A 17,953-nucleotide genomic window follows, 5' to 3' on the forward strand; every position below is an offset into this window, starting at 1 on the left:
AAATCATCAAACAACACTTATTTTAAAACAAATATCGCAAATTAATTAGAAGTAGCCTGTCTAGCACACTCGTCCCAGGCCCTTTTATCAAGTAGATAATCGTTAAATTTATAGTAAGCCTTTTTACACAGCTTGTCTTTAATACATTTTTAAATGTATTAAAAGGCAGAGATAAAAGGGCCTTTGAGATTTTATTAAAGAAGAGTATTCCTTTTCCCAAAAAAGAATTACTAACTTTAGATAGTCTAGTCTTTTATAGTATTCTTTGAACTCTGAGGGTGAGATCTATAGTCCGCACTTGGACTTTGCTCAGACTTACCTTACGAAAAACTTTGCTTAGTGTACACTAAGGTTAAACTATGATTTCGTATTTATAGACATTTTAACGGTGAGATTAAGCTAAGCCCAAGCTAAGACAGCAAATGTCAAAATACAAATTGATGTTTCAGTTCATGCAATACTTTGTTTATTATCCTTTCAAAAAGTAAACAATAACAAATATTTAAACATCTAAAACGGTACACATATATCTTCAATTTATTGTTATTTATGTATTCATTTATTTTATTATTGCAATAACTAGAAATTTACGAGTAACCTTTAGAAAATGTATTAATTATTTAAAGATGACAATAATTTTGTTACGTAGAACGGATCGCATTGTTTTGACAACAGCAACAGAGCACTTGTATCAAATATCAACAATTGAAAATTTTGCCTAAAGTGTTGTATATGTTCGGAACGAATACAACCAAAATCCTTCCATCCTGTACGGTGAGAATGAATTCAAAAGAAGGAACCGTATTTTGAAACACACGGTATTAAATGTGATCCTGCCACTGATCATTACAAACTTGCAACCTTATAACAACAGAGGATCGCCAAACCTACCGCAATTGCAAATACTTTTTGCATTAAGGCATAAAAATGCAACTGGATGTTTTCAGGTAATATTGTGTTCATAAATATGTATGGTTTTTCGATTTGAATATTATAGGTACCTATGTATTCTCAAATGATTTTAAATACATTATATGTTGAAGACATTTGTCTTCTGACTTTCAGAAACATAACATATATGTAACTAATAATAATTCATTGACATTACAGATGGTGTGTGGTGATCTGAACAGAATAAGCCAATCTACAGTCTGTTTAATTATAAATAAAGTCTCTGCAGAGTTGAGTAAATTACTTCCTAGATTTGTAAATTTTCCAAGAAATATGAACACAGCCAAAAGGAAGTTTGAAGAATTAATAAGATCTAATACTCACCATGACCTAAACAGTATAATCAGAGCTATTGACTGCACCCATATAAAAATTAATAGACCCAAAGGTATCGCTCACTCTGAAGCATACAGAAATAAAAAAGGGTAATTTTCTGTAAATGTGCAAGCAATAATAGGGCCTGATATGGAAATATTTGATATAGTGACCAGGTGGCCTGGCAGTTCACACGACAGCAGGATATTTAGAAACTGCCAGGCGTATGCAAGGCTGCTAAATGGTGAACTAGAAGGAGTTTTAGTAGGTGACAGCGGTTATCCGGCACTTAACTTCATGTTAACAACACTTTTATATCCAACGACAAGAGCTGACAATAATTATAATTATTCTCAAATAAGAACTAGGCATATTGTTGAAAGGGTTTTCGGAGTGTAGAAAAGGAAATTTCCATGTTTACAGCTAGGACTACAGTCAAAATTGACAAAATATACTAGTTATATATAATTATAGCTTGTGCTGTATTGCATAATATAGGTATATAGAGTCATAAGCATCCCCTATGCTTATGATGATGGTGATCTTGCTGACAACAGAAGTTGAGTAACACAGAAACAATGAAAGATCTCCTACAGGTCTAGCATTCCGGCAATCTGTGATTGCACAATTTAACTAGGTAATTTGTTCGGTAATAAAGAATATCAAAACAAAACTTGTTTCATTTTAAACATTTATTTTCTGATTCTTTTTTTGAGTGTAATACATATTTCTAATACTAATTTATATTTTTGTTGAAGAAATTCTATTTCTAAAAGATTTTTTAATTTTATATGTTCCACTCCTATCTCAAATTTTTTAGGGTAGTCAGGTAATAAATGGTAGAAGATTCAGGGAAACGAAAATAACAGATGTGAAGCGAGAGTCATCGGTTAGGTTATAGTTTGAATTTCGTTGTCACTATAATATGCCAGGGCTGCCAGGTGACAGATACGATATCACACCAGTTATTTATAAGATCTCTCAAAAATGGGGTTGAACACTTATATAAATAATGTAAATAAACAACAATAGATACCATAATAATGTATAATTATTTTATTTCATGCATTTCATAGGTATTTATCAAGATCATTTAAAATTTCTTTGAATTCAAATTCTATTTTTCCCAAAGTCTATGGAACTCTGATACCAAATGGCAACACCGTTCATTAAAAACCGACAAAAATAAAAAGTCCAGTAAAAGATATGATGGTAGAGCAAATTTTAGGCCATTATTTTTGTTAGGCTTATAGTCAAAGTTTTTGGTAAGTCGTCGATTTCGTGGACTTGAGGGTGAGATCTATAGTCCGCACTTGGACTTTACTCTGACTTAACTATCGAGCTAAGACACAGTCGGTATTTATAGAGCAAACTGCGAATCCCTCCCTAGTGTTGGCTTAGCTTAATCTCAAGTCCACGAAATCGACGACTTACCAAAAACTTTGACTATAAGCCTAACAAAAATAATGGCCTAAAATTTGCTCTACCATCATATCTTTTACTGGACTTTTTATTTTTGTCGGTTTTTAATGAACGGTGTTGCCATTTGGTATCAGAGTTCCATAGACTTTGGGAAAAATAGAATTTGAATTCAAAGAAATTTTAAATGATCTTGATAAATACCTATGAAATGCATGAAATAAAATAATTACACATTATTATGGTATCTATTGTTGTTTATTTACATTATTTATATAAGTGTTCAACCCCATTTTTGAGAGATCTTATAAATAACTGGTGTGATATCGTATCTGTCATCTGGCAGCACTGACATATGTTGACAACAAAATTCAAACTACATAATATAAGCAAACCAACTTCGTCTCTCGCTAATCGCTTCACATCCGTTGACCGTTATTTTCGATTACCTGAATCTTCTACCTTTTATTACCTGACGACCTTGCTTGCTCAACGGATTTTGTACCTGCTTAAACGACTGACCACGGCTATTCTCACTCGGACCGGACTCGCTCACAAAAAATGGATAAAAAAAAACAGAAGCCTTACTCGGAATATGAGAGGCAACTGCTTGTACAGTTGGTTCAGTCAAAGATTGGCATTCTAGAGAACAGGAAGACGGACGCCGTTTCCCAAAAAAAGAAACACGAGGCTTGGGAAGAATTAGCAATAGAATTTAATAACTCTAACGTGTCACATACTGTAAGTAATCCACCAACATACACTATCTATAAATATCAATATGCTGTACGATAATTACAAAGATAGATATATAACTAGAGTATAGTTAGGTACAAGGATAGAATGAGCCAAAGCCAAAGCAATGCTAATGTAACCTTGGTGGTAAATTTTGGTTTGATAAAATTTTCATGTTTGTCATATGAACTTTTATATTTCAGTACAATTTTTTTTCGATTTTAGGCTGATTCTAAACAATTAAAAAAGATGTGGCAAAATATGAAGGCAAAAGCTAGGGATGCCAAAACCCTTGAAGCCCAAAGGAAGAGGACAGGAGGAGGACCAGCACCGCCTGAAATGGGGCCAATGGACACTCAAGTGATTGCAGTCATGCCACAAATAATGCCATCAATAGATGTGCCAATAGACTGTGACACATTAACTACAGTAGAAGGTAAGATCATTTCCCAAAGATATAATTCCTCATCATTTTCAACCAACTCACATCCACTGCTAAACATAGGCCTCTCCCAAAGTATGTGACAACACTCTGTTCTCACCCCTACCAGACTTCTGGACAGGTATATTAGTTGACCTGCATGTTATCTTATTCTAACCAATAAAAGACATACCTATATGATAACTTATTTGACTGTTTACTTTTATAGCTGGTACTGGTTATGACAACGACGGTGAAAGCTGGAGACCAAAGAGGGCAAGAGTGTCCAGTATAGAGGCCACACTTGAATCTGTAATTCAGCCGGGAACAAGCCAGGACTGGACTGATGAAGCTGGGTTAACGGAAACCAGTGTTGAGGTCACCACTAAAAGTGAACCCTCTCAGCTATCAGCTACACCATCAGCGATCAGAAAAAATAAAACTTCATTTGAGGATATTAAAAAAAAATTGCTGTGGCAAGAGTTAGACAACAACAAAAAAAAATTTGAGATAGAAGTGGAACACATGAAACTAAAAAATCAGTTAGAAATCGAATTTCTTCGACATAAATATAAATTAGAACTAGAAATTTTACAGTTTAAAAAAGAATCTGAAAATAAATGATTAAAATGAAACAATTTTTGTTTTAATTTTCTTTATTACCAAACCAACCTAGTTAAATTGTGCAATCACAGATTGCCGGAATGCTAGACCTGTAGTAGATCTTTCATTGTTTCTGTGTTGTTCGACTTCTGGTGTTTGATCAGTAAGATCACCATCGTCATAAACATCCCCTCTCTGTATACCTATATTATGTAATACAGCACAAGCTATAATTATGTTGCTGGTATTTGTCAATTTTGATCGTAGTCCTCTCTGCAAACATGGAAATTTCTTTTTCCACACTCCGAAAAACCTTTCAACAATATTCCTAGTTCTCAATTGAGAATAATTATAATTATTGTCAGCTCTTGTTTGTGGATTCAAAAGTGGTGTTAACATGAAGTTCAGTGCTGGATAGCCGCTGTCACCTACTAAAACTCCTTCTAGTTCACCATTTACCAGTCTTGCATACCTGGCTGTTTCTAAATATCCTGCTGTCGTGTGAACTTCCAGGCCACCTAGTCACTATATCAAATATTTCGAGATCGGGCCCTATTATAGCTTGCACATTTACAGAAAAATACCCTTTTCTATTCCTGTATGCTTCAGAGTGGGTGATACCTCTGGGTCTATTAATTTTAATGTGGGTACAGTCAATAGCTCCGATTATATTATTTAGGCCATGGTGCGTATTAGATTTTCCTAATTCTTCAAACTTCCTTTTGACTGTGGTCATATTTCTTGGAAAATTCACAAATCTAGGAAGTAATTTACTCAACTCTGCGGAAACTTTATTTACAATTAAGCACACTGAAGATTGGCTTATGCTGTTCAAATCACCACACACCATCTGTAATTTCAAGGAATAATTATTAGTTACATATATGTTATGCTTCTGAAAGTCAGAAGACAAATGTCTTCAACCAGTGTGTCCTGCCAATGATGATGCATGGTGAAGAAACATCACTGACACTGGTTAAGCGAGCAATGGGGAGAGCTATGCTTGGTATTTCTCTGAAGGATCAAATTAGAAATGAGGTGATCCGTCAGAAAACAAAGGATACCAATATAGCTGTCTGTAAGGTGAACTGGCAATAACAATTTGTCCGATAGTGACCTAGAACAAGCAAAAATAGCATGGGACGCATTCTGGCCCACTGGACTGACAATCTGAAAGTACTGTCTATATCAAATCGAAAAACAATACATATTTATGACCACAATATTACCTGAAAACATCCAGTTGCATAAAACCTTAATGCAATAAGTATTTGCAATTGCGGTAGAATTGGCAATTCTCTGTTATTAAAAGGTTGTAAGTTTGTAATTATGAGTGGCAGGATCACATTTAGTACCGTGTGTTTAAAAAAACGGTACCTTCTTTTAAATTCATTCTCACTGTACAGCTCGAAAGGATTTTGGTTGTATTCGTTCCGAACATATAGCTTAGGCATACGGGGATTCATATCGGCTGCAGTTCCTAACGTTTCAATGTTTTCTATTGAAGTTAGAACTCTCTCTATATTCTCCATTGTCACTTTCGATATTGAAAATTCGTATCAAAGCCAAAACACAAAACGTCACAGTCCTTCAGGAAAGCGTAGGTCTTAAGTAGGTATACGGGATCGGTACAGGTCCAAGTCACAAAGCCAGTCGTTGTTTTAATAAATATTTATATGCTCAAACAAACAGAAACAGAGAAGTGAAAAAGCGGTTGAAACTTTTGAATTGTTGATACAAGTTCTCTGTTGCTGTTGCCAAAACAATGCGATCCGTTCTACGTAACAAAATTATTGCCATCTTTAAATACATTTTCTAAAGGTTACTCGTAAATTTCTAGTTATTGCAATAATAAAATAAATAAATACATAAATACCAATAAATTGAAGATATATGTGTACCGTTTTAGATGTTTAAATATTTGTTATTGTTTACTTTTTTAAAGGATAATAAACAAAGTATTGCATGAAATGAAACATCAATTTGTATTTTGACATTTGCTGTCTTAGCTTGGGCTTAGCTTAATCTAACCGTTAAAATGTCTATAAATACGAAATCATAGTTTAACCTTAGTGTACACTAAGCAAAGTTTTTCGTAAGGTAAGTCTGAGCAAAGTCCAAGTGCGGACTATAGATCTCACCCTGAGATTAAGCTAAGCCAACACTAGGGAGGGATTCGCAGTTTGCTCTATAAATACCGACTGTGTCTTAGCTCGATAGTTAAGTCAGAGTAAAGTCCAAGTGCGGACTATAGATCTCACCCTGAGTCTCAGAGACGTTATACCTACCTACTATGGGGTACCTATGTGACACCTGTGGGGTAGCATAGTAAAATGTTCTATAAAAAATCATATTAAGGCGAAACGAAGTTCGCGGGGGCAGCTAAATATAAATATACATAAGACGAAACGGCTCCGTCTAAAGACGCCCGGCCGAAAGACGTGTATTACAAAAAAGTAGTCAAGCTTCAGACTATGACAGTTGACAACTCAGAAATAAATACAAATATTTTAAAATCACAATCAAGATGGATCCTGTAGATTGTAGTAGTTATTAGTTCTAGCAGTTAAAGACGAAGCAGCAATGTCTAAATACTATATAATCGTAACATTCTATTAGGATAAATAAATGTTACGACAAATTTAATTTATAATTCATTTGCTATGAAAAATAAAAACAGTCAAAACTTATTTACAAAAGTATATTAAGCTTGTTGCCGCGCAATCAAATTTTACTTTATGTCTGTTTCGTTTATTACATTTCATTGAAGTGCTGGTTGTGTTATAATCCGTTTTATGTTTGTTAATGTGCAGTTTATATTGTATATATATTAAGAAATATTAAATGCAACCTGGTTTCTTAAAATCAGTCTAATGGTTTCAAGTCTTGTTATATTTATTTTCAATATCAAGAAAAATGGTAAACATTAAAGTATTCTTTATGAATGTCTTTGAATCTCTTATATTATAAAAAAAATATCTCACTATTATGTGTACTTCAGCAGGGTGATGATCCACCTTACCTTCCAGTGGGAACTGATGTTAGTGCTAAGTATAAAGGTGCCTTTTGTGAAGCAAAGGTAAAGAAAGTGGTACGGAACATTAAGTGCAAGGTAAGTTTGTACATGGCATACCATATAATTATATGCTAATATACGAAACAATGTCAGATGAAAGAATGATTTAGAAAGTAGTCAGTGAAAATTATTTTTAGTTTCATAAAACTAATAATAAAATAATATACATTGAAATAAATAACTAAACTTAACATAAACTAAAATATATCATTAAAAGGAGTCCCTTTAGGCAAGGTTCTTCGGTCTCCTGTGATGTCGACTAACCTTTTTGAAATTTCTTTAAAAAAAAAAAATTATATGCTTATATGTAAGGATATTTTAACCAAAACGAAATCATGTTGGGGAAAAGTTCCTTGATGTTATAACTCAAGATGTTTTTTTTTCCCAACTTAGTTTTGATTTAATTACAGTATATATGTGCCATTTAGTTAGATGGCTTATAAGTGATTCCATCCCTGTAGAAATATTTGGGTATTTTGATCAAATAATGAGACTAGTAGCGTTGGCAATAAAGCTTCATGCTGAGTGGTGCATCCAGCATTATCGTGAGGAAAGACCACAGCATTTTTCTTTTCTGCTTGCTTGAATCCTATCAGATGTGAGAATAGAGATCAGAACCGATGCCTGGCCCAGCAGATAATAATCAACCAAGGAGGGGAGTGTCTATGAATAGTGGTGTTACCACAATTCTTCAAGGATGTAGGAAATTACATATTACATAGGGAGCCCACTCTAGAGTGTAATTTGAAACCATCCAGCCCACTCAGGCATTATAAGACTCATGCTTTGCATGGCGAGAAGATATTTGCATATACCAAAAATACACACCAAAGGAAGTACAAACATACAGCAATTAAAAAGCTTCATACCCTGTATAACATCATCACTGATAGAGTTGGCAACAGCGTCAAAACAAATTGGCCCCCATGGACTTTCTTTGTCTCCTGGCAACGAAAGAATGCATGCAGACCTATAGTGTCAAACAAGGCGGGGCTTGTAGTCGGCACAGTACTCCGAACCAGACACTAGTCCGATAAGCCTAAAAGCAGCAGGTCTAACAGGCAGGATCCATGTTGGTCAACATCAGAATTCTGCTGCCGATTTAATTCAGTCTATGAGTCAATTGATTACAATGTTTCCGCTATGGGACTATACAGGCAAGCGTAGAAACGAGGACGGTCATCACCAGTCTCCGAAAGGAATAGCCACTTTCGCTGACTCAAGATTGCCTTTCTTTAGTCCGGTGGTGGATCCCTGGGGCATTCTGTCTTTAATTTGCACATGTATCAAAAATCATTTAATCATATACGTATTGGTAACACATTGTACACTTATGATCGTCAAAAGAAAGAAATGTATTTGAAATGCTTCTATCTTTACATTTAGTGCCAGTTCTTAAATCAAGGGCGTAGAACGGAAGAGAAGAACTGGCAATAAACTCTCCTCCACTCTTTTTAATTACAATTTTTTTTACACAACGTTTGTAAGGAGCTGCAACCATTACACCATGTTCCACATGACATCTTAAGTAATTAATAATAATAACATAAATTAAAAACAAAGGGGACAGCCCTATCAGCAGGAGGCATGGTGAAATAGGAGCACGGACTTACATTCTCGTGGGAACAACGCGCAAACACATAGTCGAAATAACTAACATCACCGCATACACGAATTCAAGTACGACCAGTTACCACCCGTTCACGAGTATGACGCATGGCCAGCCATCGGCCCCCTCGCCATATTTTAGGGAGAGAGACAACCCGACGCATGGACGCCTCCACAAGCAATGACATTTAAGCGAACATGACGACTTGGCTACATATCGTGGTTTGTTTGTGTTCTTTGAGGGGGGAAAGCATAGGAAAAACGTAGGACAGTATGAAGGTAGGAAGGATAGGCTTCGGTAGACTTACCATCTGCACGCGAGTACAATAAGATAAACCTCACGCCGGTTTTCAGTGAGAGTGGTATTTCTCGGGTATGTTGAAAATCTTTCAATCAAATTGCTTTGTGCAACCCGTTTGTTAAAATACTTATTCCGTTACTTTTATTAATGCTGGGCTGATTATCTTTAATTGAAACAAAAAGTATTAGCTATTTATTTATTGATTTATTTATAAGCTATAGACAACATCAAAATTAGGTAAATCATTCGTCGATATCCTTAAAAGTATAAGGTGAAAGAACTTGTTTTCAAATTAACATTTCTAATATTTTTTGTTATTATAGGTAACTCTTAAAGCTGGAGGAATCGCTACCTTTAATGACGATGTAATAAAAGGAACCTTGAGAGTTGGCAGTACGGTCGAAATAAAGCAGGATCCGAAGAAAGATCCTATCGAAGCTGTAATTACTAAAATACAAGATTGTAGCCAGTACACTGTCGGTATGTTGTTATTATTTATTTGAATCAACTGATGCACCGTCCACCTCAGAGAAATGTTTCTGTGATTTTTGAGAATTTTAAATAACGAGGAGTGGCCCGTTACAGTATTCGACGATGGCGACATCACGACATTACGTAGATCGGCTTTGTGTCTCAAGAGCGGGAGGCATTTCAACGAGAGCGAGACCCTGGATCAACTGCCCCTCACGCATCCGGAGCACTTTTCCACGCCCGTGATAGCCGGCAGACGCGGCCGGAGAGGGAGGGCCCAGTGAGTAGAGAGCCTTTCGGTCGTCATCTCACGGACGTAGTAAATTATAAACTTCACAAATCTTCAAAGATCCGACGAGAGCGAAGGCGAAGGGAGCTCGCGTCGGACGAAGGCGGACAGCGCCGAGAGGGAGCCTCACGTCGGCAAAGTGGTCCTCGTGGAGTCGGCCAGCGGCGCCGAGCGGAGGCGGCCCCACCAGCCGGCCTTCCCGGCGCTCGTGGTCGCGCCGACCGCTCAGATCAAGGTCAAGGAGGACTACCTCGTGAGGTCCTTCAAAGACGGCAGATAGTAAGTTCCCTACGCCCTCGCGCGTTTTAGCCCCGGCGCCGAATGACGAACGATTCCCTCAGCTACACCGTGCCGAAGAAAGAGGCGCGCGAGTTCCGCAAGGGGGGCGCCCCCCCGGAGTGGAGCGGCGTGGAGGCGGCGCTGCAGTACCTCGACGACGGAGTGCTGCCGCCGCATTGGGACCGCGATTCGCTCTTCGACGAACGCCGGAACTCGTCCGACGACGTACGTACCGGTTCCTCTTCGGCGACCGCTCCTCCTCTTCTCCGGTGACCTCTTCTCGATCTCCCGTTTCAGAGCTCGGACGACGAACCTCGCGAGGAGAAGGACCACTTCGTGGCGCAGCTCTACAAGTTCATGGACGACCGCGGGACTCCGCTCAACCGCAATCCCACCATCGCCAACAGAGACATCGACCTGTACCGACTCTTTCGAGTGCGTCATCGGTTTCCATTTTGAACCCGCGACGTACCCTCGGGCGAAGGTGCGACTCTATTTCCGTTTCGCAGGTGGTGCAGAAGGTGGGAGGCTACAATCGGGTCACCAACCAAAATCAATGGAAGACCATAGCCGACAAGATGGGCTTTCTCCCTGTCACCCCGAGCATCACCAACTTGTGTAAGCAAGCGTATAAGAAGTGAGTATCGCGCGAAACATACGACGTGCACGCTCGCCCAGAACGCGAATACAGCAGCCTCCGCCGTTCACTCCCCAGGTTCCTCCACAGCTTCGAGGATTTTTATCGCAAACTGGGCGTGACTCTCGTGGCGCACCCTCGCGGCGCTCGAACGCCTCCCGCCGGGCGCTCGCTCATCCGAGACCGCGACAAGCAGCCGCCCGCCGCCGCCTCCGCTTCCGCCGCGCCCGCCACGCCCACGCCCACCGCTTCGTCCGCCGCCTCCACGCCTACCTCCGTCTCGTGCGCCTCCACCGTGAGTAAAACCAGTCGACGACGTCACGTATGACGATTCGACGCCTTCGATGACTCTTCGTCCGAACATTACAGCGCGGGAGAGACAAGGACTCGGACAAGAGCGAAACGGAGAAGAGCGAGAAGGAGGAGAAGATAGAGAAGTCCCGGGCGAGCGACGAGGACGACAGCGCCGACAACCAGCCGCTGGCTCCGCGCTGCGCCACGCCCAAGTTAGTTAGTTCACCGATCGCACGAACGAGACGCCCCGGCCCGTCTCATTAATCATTCGCTTCGAAATACTCAGGTCTGAAAAGGAAAAGGAGAAGGAGAAAGACAAGAGTTGGCCCGCGAGCGAAGAGAGAGTCCCCGTCAAGTCTAGATCCCTCTCGAAGACGAGGAGCCTCCCTCCCGCCAAGAGCGAGTCGCACGAGAAGCGCCTCCCCAAGAGGAGGCCTCTATCCTCGAAGCGTACGTGACGTCTCATTTTATTAATGCTAATCACCACGCCCCACTCTTTCGAAATACCACCCTAAACTCTGTTCGTGTCGGCCACAGTGAACGAGGGCGGCGGCTCCATCTCTCGAGGCTCGCGAAGACCTCACGTCTCCACCGACAGCGACAGCTCCGGCCGGGCTTCCAGGTGATGATGTCTTCCGCCGACAGTGCTCCGTGAGCGTCGGGCGGCGACGATGACGAACGCGCTCTTGTCGCAGGTGCGGGCTCGGGAAGAAGACGCCGAGTCGGCGGAGCCAGAGCGCCAACTCGGCGAGCAGCGGCAACACCGTGGCCTCCGACGGCGGCAAGCGGCCGCGCAAGAGGAAGTCCACCGAGTCAGTGCGCGTCGACCGCTCTCCGGCGGTTCCCGCCGCGCGCGGCTCTCGGCTTCTCACGGAGGGTTGTCGTTTCAGGCCGTCCGCGAGGGAACCGGTCGGGAGATCGGGGATTTCGAACGTCAAGGCGCAAGTGGGCGACAGGCTCAAAGTGTACTACGGCCCCGCCCAGTCGGAATCCAAGGTAACGCCGACGCCCGCGAGCCGCTCTCGCGCCGCCGCCTCTGTCCGGCGATTATTCAATGTTCCCATCGACGCTTCCGACCAGGTGACCTACGAGGCGAAGGTGATCGAGGTGTCCCGCGGCGGGCTCCTGCGGGTGCACTACACGGGCTGGAACACGCGCTACGACGAGTGGATCAAGCCCCAACGCATCGCGCTCAACGTCTCGCGGCTCGAGGCCGAGAAGGTCGCATCTCCGTTCTCTTTCGTTTCTTCTCCTCTTCTGGAACTCATCGAGCGTCCGTTTTCCGTTTTAGGGGACGAGCGTCGGCAGGCGAGCGAGGAGCAAGCGGCCGGAAGGTCCCGCGGCGGAGGTTTCGGGCGAAGCCGGGCGGTCGGACAGCGACAGCGACTCGGACACGGACGCGGACTCGAAGGGGCCGGCGAAGAAGCCGGACGGCAAAACCAGCCCCAAGAGTACGTGTCGCTTCGGCGTCCTCGCCCGCAATCCTTTCTATTCGACGTCTATATTTTACGTTCTCTCTTTTAGCTCCGACGCAATCGAAGGAGGCCAAGGCCGGCGGCGACTGCTCCGGTAAGCCCCGGAAGAGGCCCGGCCGAGCGGTGTCCACTCCGTCGGCCTCCTCCCCGCCCAAGAGGTCGCGCCTCGACGCGCCTCATTCGAGCCAGGGACGCCAAGGCAGAGATTACGACCTCAACGAGATACGTTCCGAACTCAAAGGTCTTCAGACCGTGAAACAGGAGCCGGAGGAGGCGATCGACGGCGAGCCCGTCCCGGCAGACCCGTCGGATGCGGATCCCGCCGCGGCGCCGACGACCTCCGCCGAGGGGCCCCGGTCGGACGGACAGACCGAAGACGTCTACGAGTTTAAAGAGCCCGAGCCGTTCGAACTCGAGCTGCATGATGAGAAGAAAAAGAGAACGCATCGAATCTTCGACGACATTTCGCCCACGAAGTACGCCTCGACGCTGTCCAAATCCCTCAGCGAAGAGATATCCGAAGATCCCTCGAGACCCAGACCGGCGTTCGGGTCGCCTTCGCCTTCGTCGTTCGGAGAGTTCGCCCCCGCTCGCGACGCACCGGAGCGGCGGAGCCCCGAGGGTGACTCCAAAGACGGCTCGTTCTCCCTGGACGACGACTCTCTACCCGGCGAAGGAAGTTCGGGGCCCGTTTTCGAAGGGTTCACTCCCGCTAAGAACCAAGAGACGTATTCCAAGAAAAATAAAGTCCCTAAAATGCGAGAAATGGTAGACGACTCCCCGGAGAGTCCGGCCGATGACGAACGGTCGTCGGACGACGAGCGCGAAGTCACCGTCAAGGAAGAGGAGTGTTCGCTCGGCCCGACGATCTCGACGCCCGTCATCAAGAAAATGGCCGAATCCGTCGAGGGAGAGCTCGAGCGAAGCGAGGAGGTCAAGGATGCCATCACCCTTCTGGAGGAATTGCCGCCTCTCGAGTCTATTCCGATGCCTCCCGACACTCCGCCCCCGCAGATCGAGATCCAAATCCCCGGAGCCTCGCCGAACGAAGACGTCGAACCGACTGAAGATACGAAAGATGAGAAAATAACAGCGGAAGAAGTAAACCTATCGTCTATTCCGCTTCCCGAAGCCGAACCGAGAACACCGCCCAGGCTAAAGATAGAGAAACTCGACCCCGACCCCGCGCCGGCCGAGCTCGACGCTCCTTCGAGCCCGATCGACACCGAGGAAGACAAATCGGAACCCGACAGTCCCGCGCGGATCGACGTCCTACCGGAACCTCCTCCCGGATTCCTGTTGCAATCCGAGGGACCCAAAATCGCCGAGAAATTACTCAAAGCCATCAACAGCGCCAAGCGCCTGTCCACGTCTCCGCCTCCGGCGGAGGCCCGACCCGCCGCTCCCGAGAGGGACGGTCCCTCCGTCAAAAAGTTAGACGGAGACGAGTCGCCCGTTCTCGTCGAGCCGAGGCCGCTCGCCCCCAAACTCGAAACGCTCAAGCCCCCGGCCAGACTCGAGGTCGCCAAGAGATCGAGTCCCGCGGAAACGAAAGACTCCATATTCGGCGAGCCGGCCGACGCGTCGGACGCGAGACGTGAAGCTGCGGATATCAAAAAGGTGAAGCCCAAAGAATCGCCTCTCTCGCCGCCCTCGCTTCCCTCGCTTCCCTCGCTGCAGAATCCCCCGAGCGCGCTCGAGAGGCGGAAGAGCGTGGCCGATTTGCCGCTCGGCCCGGGGAAGAACAACAAGGTGCTGAGCGACACGATCCAAAAACTATCCAGTCAAATCAACCAATCGGCGTCGGCGGTCGCTCCGCCCCCGCAGCCCTTCCGGGCCGAAGACGACGGAAGCGACTCCTCGGATTCGGACGACTCCGACAGAAGGTTTGTAGCGTCGTTTCGCTCCGTCCGTCGCTCGGCCGGCGCGAACCGTCATTAAAGGACTCTTCCCGCGCAGGTTGATCATCGACAGGGCGGCCGACGAGCGGGCCGGGCCCCACGCCGGCAAGTCGGCGGGCGAGTGGAGCGCCGGCCAGACGCTGCTCATGCTGGAGGACGCCTGCAAGAACCAGCGCAAGCACGGTGGGCACTCTAGGAACGGCCGAATCCCGTCGCCCCGTCTCGACCGCGCCCCGCTCACCCTCTCGCTCTCCGTCGCAGGCGCCAACGTGGTGGTGGCCGGCGGCGGCCGCGGCGCGGCGCCGGAGGACGACGGCAGCCTGTCCCTGCTGCTGTGCGAGGAGACCATCCCGGGCTCGCCGGCCCCCGACGCCGAGCCGGCGCCCTCGCGAACCCCCGCGCCGCACACGCCCTTCGCCTGCGCGCCGCAGCACCATCACCGGGACGCCCCCGGCGGCCCGGGCGTCTTCGCCGGGGCGGCTCGGGTCGCGTCGGGCGACCGGCGGCGCGACTCCGGAGAAGCGCGGCGGGCCGAGGTCGACGCCGCTCGAGACGAAGACCGAGGCGACGCGTGGCCGAGGAGGCACGCCCTGATCGACAACACTCCGCCCACCACGCCCGACAGCAGTCTGGACCTGTCGCCGCCCAGGTATCGCCCGTTTCGCGACGCGCGCAATCGCTCTACCCCGAGTGGGGCTCTTCGTCGCCGTTAACGCGTCCCTTCCTTCCCGCAGAGAGCGTCGCACGTCGGAGCGAGACAGCCCCGCGGAGCGCAAAGACGAGGAGGAGGAGGGCCGGGCGCCGCCCGACGGAGACGGGCCGACCGGTGAGTGCCCTCGCTTCGACGCGACCGAGCGAACGAATCGAATCTATCGGGACGTGTCCGCAGCGAGCGGCCGGGCGCGGCTGACGTCGGAGAGCTCGAGCGGCGGACGCGGCAGGGGCCGGCGTCCCCGCAGGGACACGGACGACCACCACCCGCTCAAGTACAACTTCTACGTGGATCTCGGTGAGTTTCCTTCCGACTCGGTCGGTCCGACGGCCGGGCGTCCGACGGTCGATAAGATTTCCTCCTTCCCGCAGACCCCGCCTGGGACTCCCGGTCGCGCATCAAGCTGCTGACGACGAGGATGTCGGATCTCCGCAAGGCGTACCACTCCGTCAAGGTAGACCCTCGTTCGAACCGAATCTCTCCGACGCGAGCGGCCCCGTTCCGCAAACTAATGAATTATTATTTTCCTAGGCCGAGTTGGCGGCCATCGACCGCAGGAGAAAAAAGTTGAGACGCAAAGAGAGAGAGGGTGAGTTCTCGAGTTGATCGTTTTCGCGGCCTCTCGCGTCGCCGCCCTCTACCAATTTCCGTTTGCCGTTCCAGCCGTGAAAGCCGCCAAGGCGGCCTGCTCGTGACGGGAGCGTCCTCCGCCCGCCTCGTTCGTGGAGTAGGGCGGCCTTCGTTCGCGGGTGCGTCGGCGCCGGACTCGACCGGAATTTCGATCGTTCGTATGTCTAAAGTTAATGTTGTATTTTAAATCTATATATGGTATGTGATTGTATATAGTTAAGTTAAAATTATGTATGACTCGATGTTATAGAATTTTACTTAATAAAGCGTTTGCACAATATTGTCTTCTCCTCGGTCTATCTCTACAATAGTTTAAATAAAACCCTTAGCTTGCATAATCTAAGGACATACCACAAATGTAAAAGAACTTTAAACCATTGGCTCGGTACACTGAACTATGACAAAACAGAATGATTGTTGTTTTTTTTTTGACCACAAAAATAGGACAAACACATGATATAAATTTTATTAAAGTTTATTAAATACAATAAACAGTGTTAATACAAACAACCATAAAATTAAAAACTATTATATAGTTATAGAATTAAACTATTTGAACCAAGAAAAGAAATTATCGATACTGTGTCCTAATTGTACTCTTAGTTGGGGCCAGAGAACCGTGAAGAATGTCAAAACTCTGTGCAATATCACTATGGTAGCGACATAACCTATTAATTGGAGAGTTTCTGCCAACGTTAGTTCGACAATGTGGGATGTGAAAACATCTTCGATTGTATAAACGACTCCCGACCCGAGGAACTTGTATGAATAAACGTTCTAACATTTCTGGGCAATCAACAAATCCGTTAATTACTTTAAATAGGTATAGCAAGTTGTTTGCCCTACGAACGCTCAGAGATTCCAAGTTATAAAAATTTATCCGATCTTCATATTTACTTAAAATTGCACATTTATTATTTTTATAGGATAAATGGTATAAAACTTTCTTTTCACCGTCTCCAGCCTCACTGAATGGGTTAAATACATTGGAGACCAGACACAACTATTGGACTCCAATATGCTTCTAACGAGGCTGGTAAAAATAGTAACTGCGACACTGGGATCGGTAAGACTCTGGAGATAAAACCAGAGAGCTTTGAGGATCTTTTTATAATACTAGTGAACTGTTCATAATGACACCCAAATCTCTTATGCTTTTAACCTCTTGAAGTTTTTGGCCCCTTATGCAGTATGTTAATGGTAAAGTTTTCTTTTTTTTTCGAATATTTTATGCAACAGCACTTTCCTTCATTTAAAATCAATCTATTCTGCCCACACCATAATACGTTAACTCTGTTAAGTTGCTCCTGCAGAAAATCAATGTCGGTATAATTTTAAATCATCAGCGTACATTTTAAATTATACGCTAAGTCCCTAAGTGCGATCCTTGAAACCATGTTGCTCTGGGTGTATATTTTGTTTGACATGCCAAAAACATCTGTGCTGAATAAGAGACTCAAACACTTTTCCAGGTGCTGGTAATATTGAAACTGGTCTATAGTTTTGAACAACGTTTCTATCTGAATAGGTGTTACCCGAGTAGCTTTCCATACGGTAGGAAACACACCTTGACGCAAAGACTCGTTATAAATCATGCATAAGGGAATCGAAATATTTTCGGAACATTTCTTTAGCACAACATTAGGTATATTATCAACAAACAAACTTAGGTGATGAAAATTAAAGGGAAAATTATTTTCTTAAGTATTTACAAGTTTTTCAATTTTTCCACATTATCAATTAGAACGTTCTCCCGAACAAATATTTTTCCGTTACGAATCCACAGAAACTCGTATCCCTTCTCGCTTGCGGCTACTCGAGCAGTGGCATGCAGTA

The 17,953-nt window shown here is 44.9% G+C and overlaps 2 protein-coding genes, 1 long non-coding RNA gene and 1 pseudogene across 5 annotated transcripts; 3 read left to right on the forward strand and 1 right to left on the reverse strand.

Moving 5' to 3' along the window:
* The first annotated feature begins 523 nt into the window (after positions 1 to 523).
* LOC125054771 lies at positions 524 to 1,939 on the forward strand. The gene is made up of 2 exons (XR_007117756.1): positions 524 to 947; positions 1,111 to 1,939. It is a non-coding gene; the product is annotated as an uncharacterized LOC125054771 (long non-coding RNA).
* A 620-nt stretch (positions 1,940 to 2,559) lies between these two features.
* LOC125054784 (myb/SANT-like DNA-binding domain-containing protein 3) lies at positions 2,560 to 4,479 on the forward strand. 2 transcript variants are annotated; one of them, XR_007117768.1, is made up of 3 exons: positions 2,560 to 3,426; positions 3,624 to 3,856; positions 4,071 to 4,479. XR_007117768.1 is itself a non-coding variant. In XM_047656885.1 (3 exons), the coding sequence occupies exons 1-3, from the start codon at positions 3,247 to 3,249 to the stop codon at positions 4,463 to 4,465; spliced, it is 786 nt and encodes a 261-aa protein (XP_047512841.1). In that variant the 5' UTR covers positions 2,560 to 3,246; the 3' UTR covers positions 4,466 to 4,479. The 2 variants fall into 2 exon arrangements, 1 of the variants encoding a protein (XP_047512841.1); XM_047656885.1 differs by having other exon boundaries at positions 3,646 to 3,856.
* On the reverse strand, positions 4,480 to 6,313 carry LOC125054782 (annotated as a pseudogene).
* A 621-nt stretch (positions 6,314 to 6,934) lies between these two features.
* Positions 6,935 to 16,420, forward strand: LOC125054777 (AT-rich interactive domain-containing protein 4B). Of its 2 annotated transcripts, XM_047656859.1 has the most exons (23): positions 6,936 to 7,363; positions 7,446 to 7,556; positions 9,753 to 9,909; positions 10,015 to 10,180; positions 10,250 to 10,468; positions 10,531 to 10,693; positions 10,766 to 10,903; positions 10,978 to 11,105; positions 11,184 to 11,400; positions 11,475 to 11,611; positions 11,686 to 11,849; positions 11,937 to 12,021; positions 12,095 to 12,211; positions 12,290 to 12,395; positions 12,480 to 12,620; positions 12,691 to 12,850; positions 12,924 to 14,760; positions 14,834 to 14,958; positions 15,037 to 15,424; positions 15,510 to 15,784; positions 15,859 to 15,941; positions 16,019 to 16,076; positions 16,151 to 16,420. In XM_047656859.1, the coding sequence occupies exons 1-23, from the start codon at positions 7,361 to 7,363 to the stop codon at positions 16,180 to 16,182; spliced, it is 5,010 nt and encodes a 1,669-aa protein (XP_047512815.1). In that variant the 5' UTR covers positions 6,936 to 7,360; the 3' UTR covers positions 16,183 to 16,420. The 2 variants fall into 2 exon arrangements, with proteins under 2 accessions (XP_047512809.1, XP_047512815.1); XM_047656853.1 differs by having other exon boundaries at positions 6,935 to 7,363; positions 12,095 to 12,395.
* Positions 16,421 to 17,953: the final 1,533 nt, after the last annotated feature.

The sequence above is a fragment of the Pieris napi genome, chromosome 1 (assembly GCF_905475465.1).
Source record: "Pieris napi chromosome 1, ilPieNapi1.2, whole genome shotgun sequence".
Lineage (NCBI taxonomy): Eukaryota > Metazoa > Arthropoda > Insecta > Lepidoptera > Pieridae > Pieris > Pieris napi.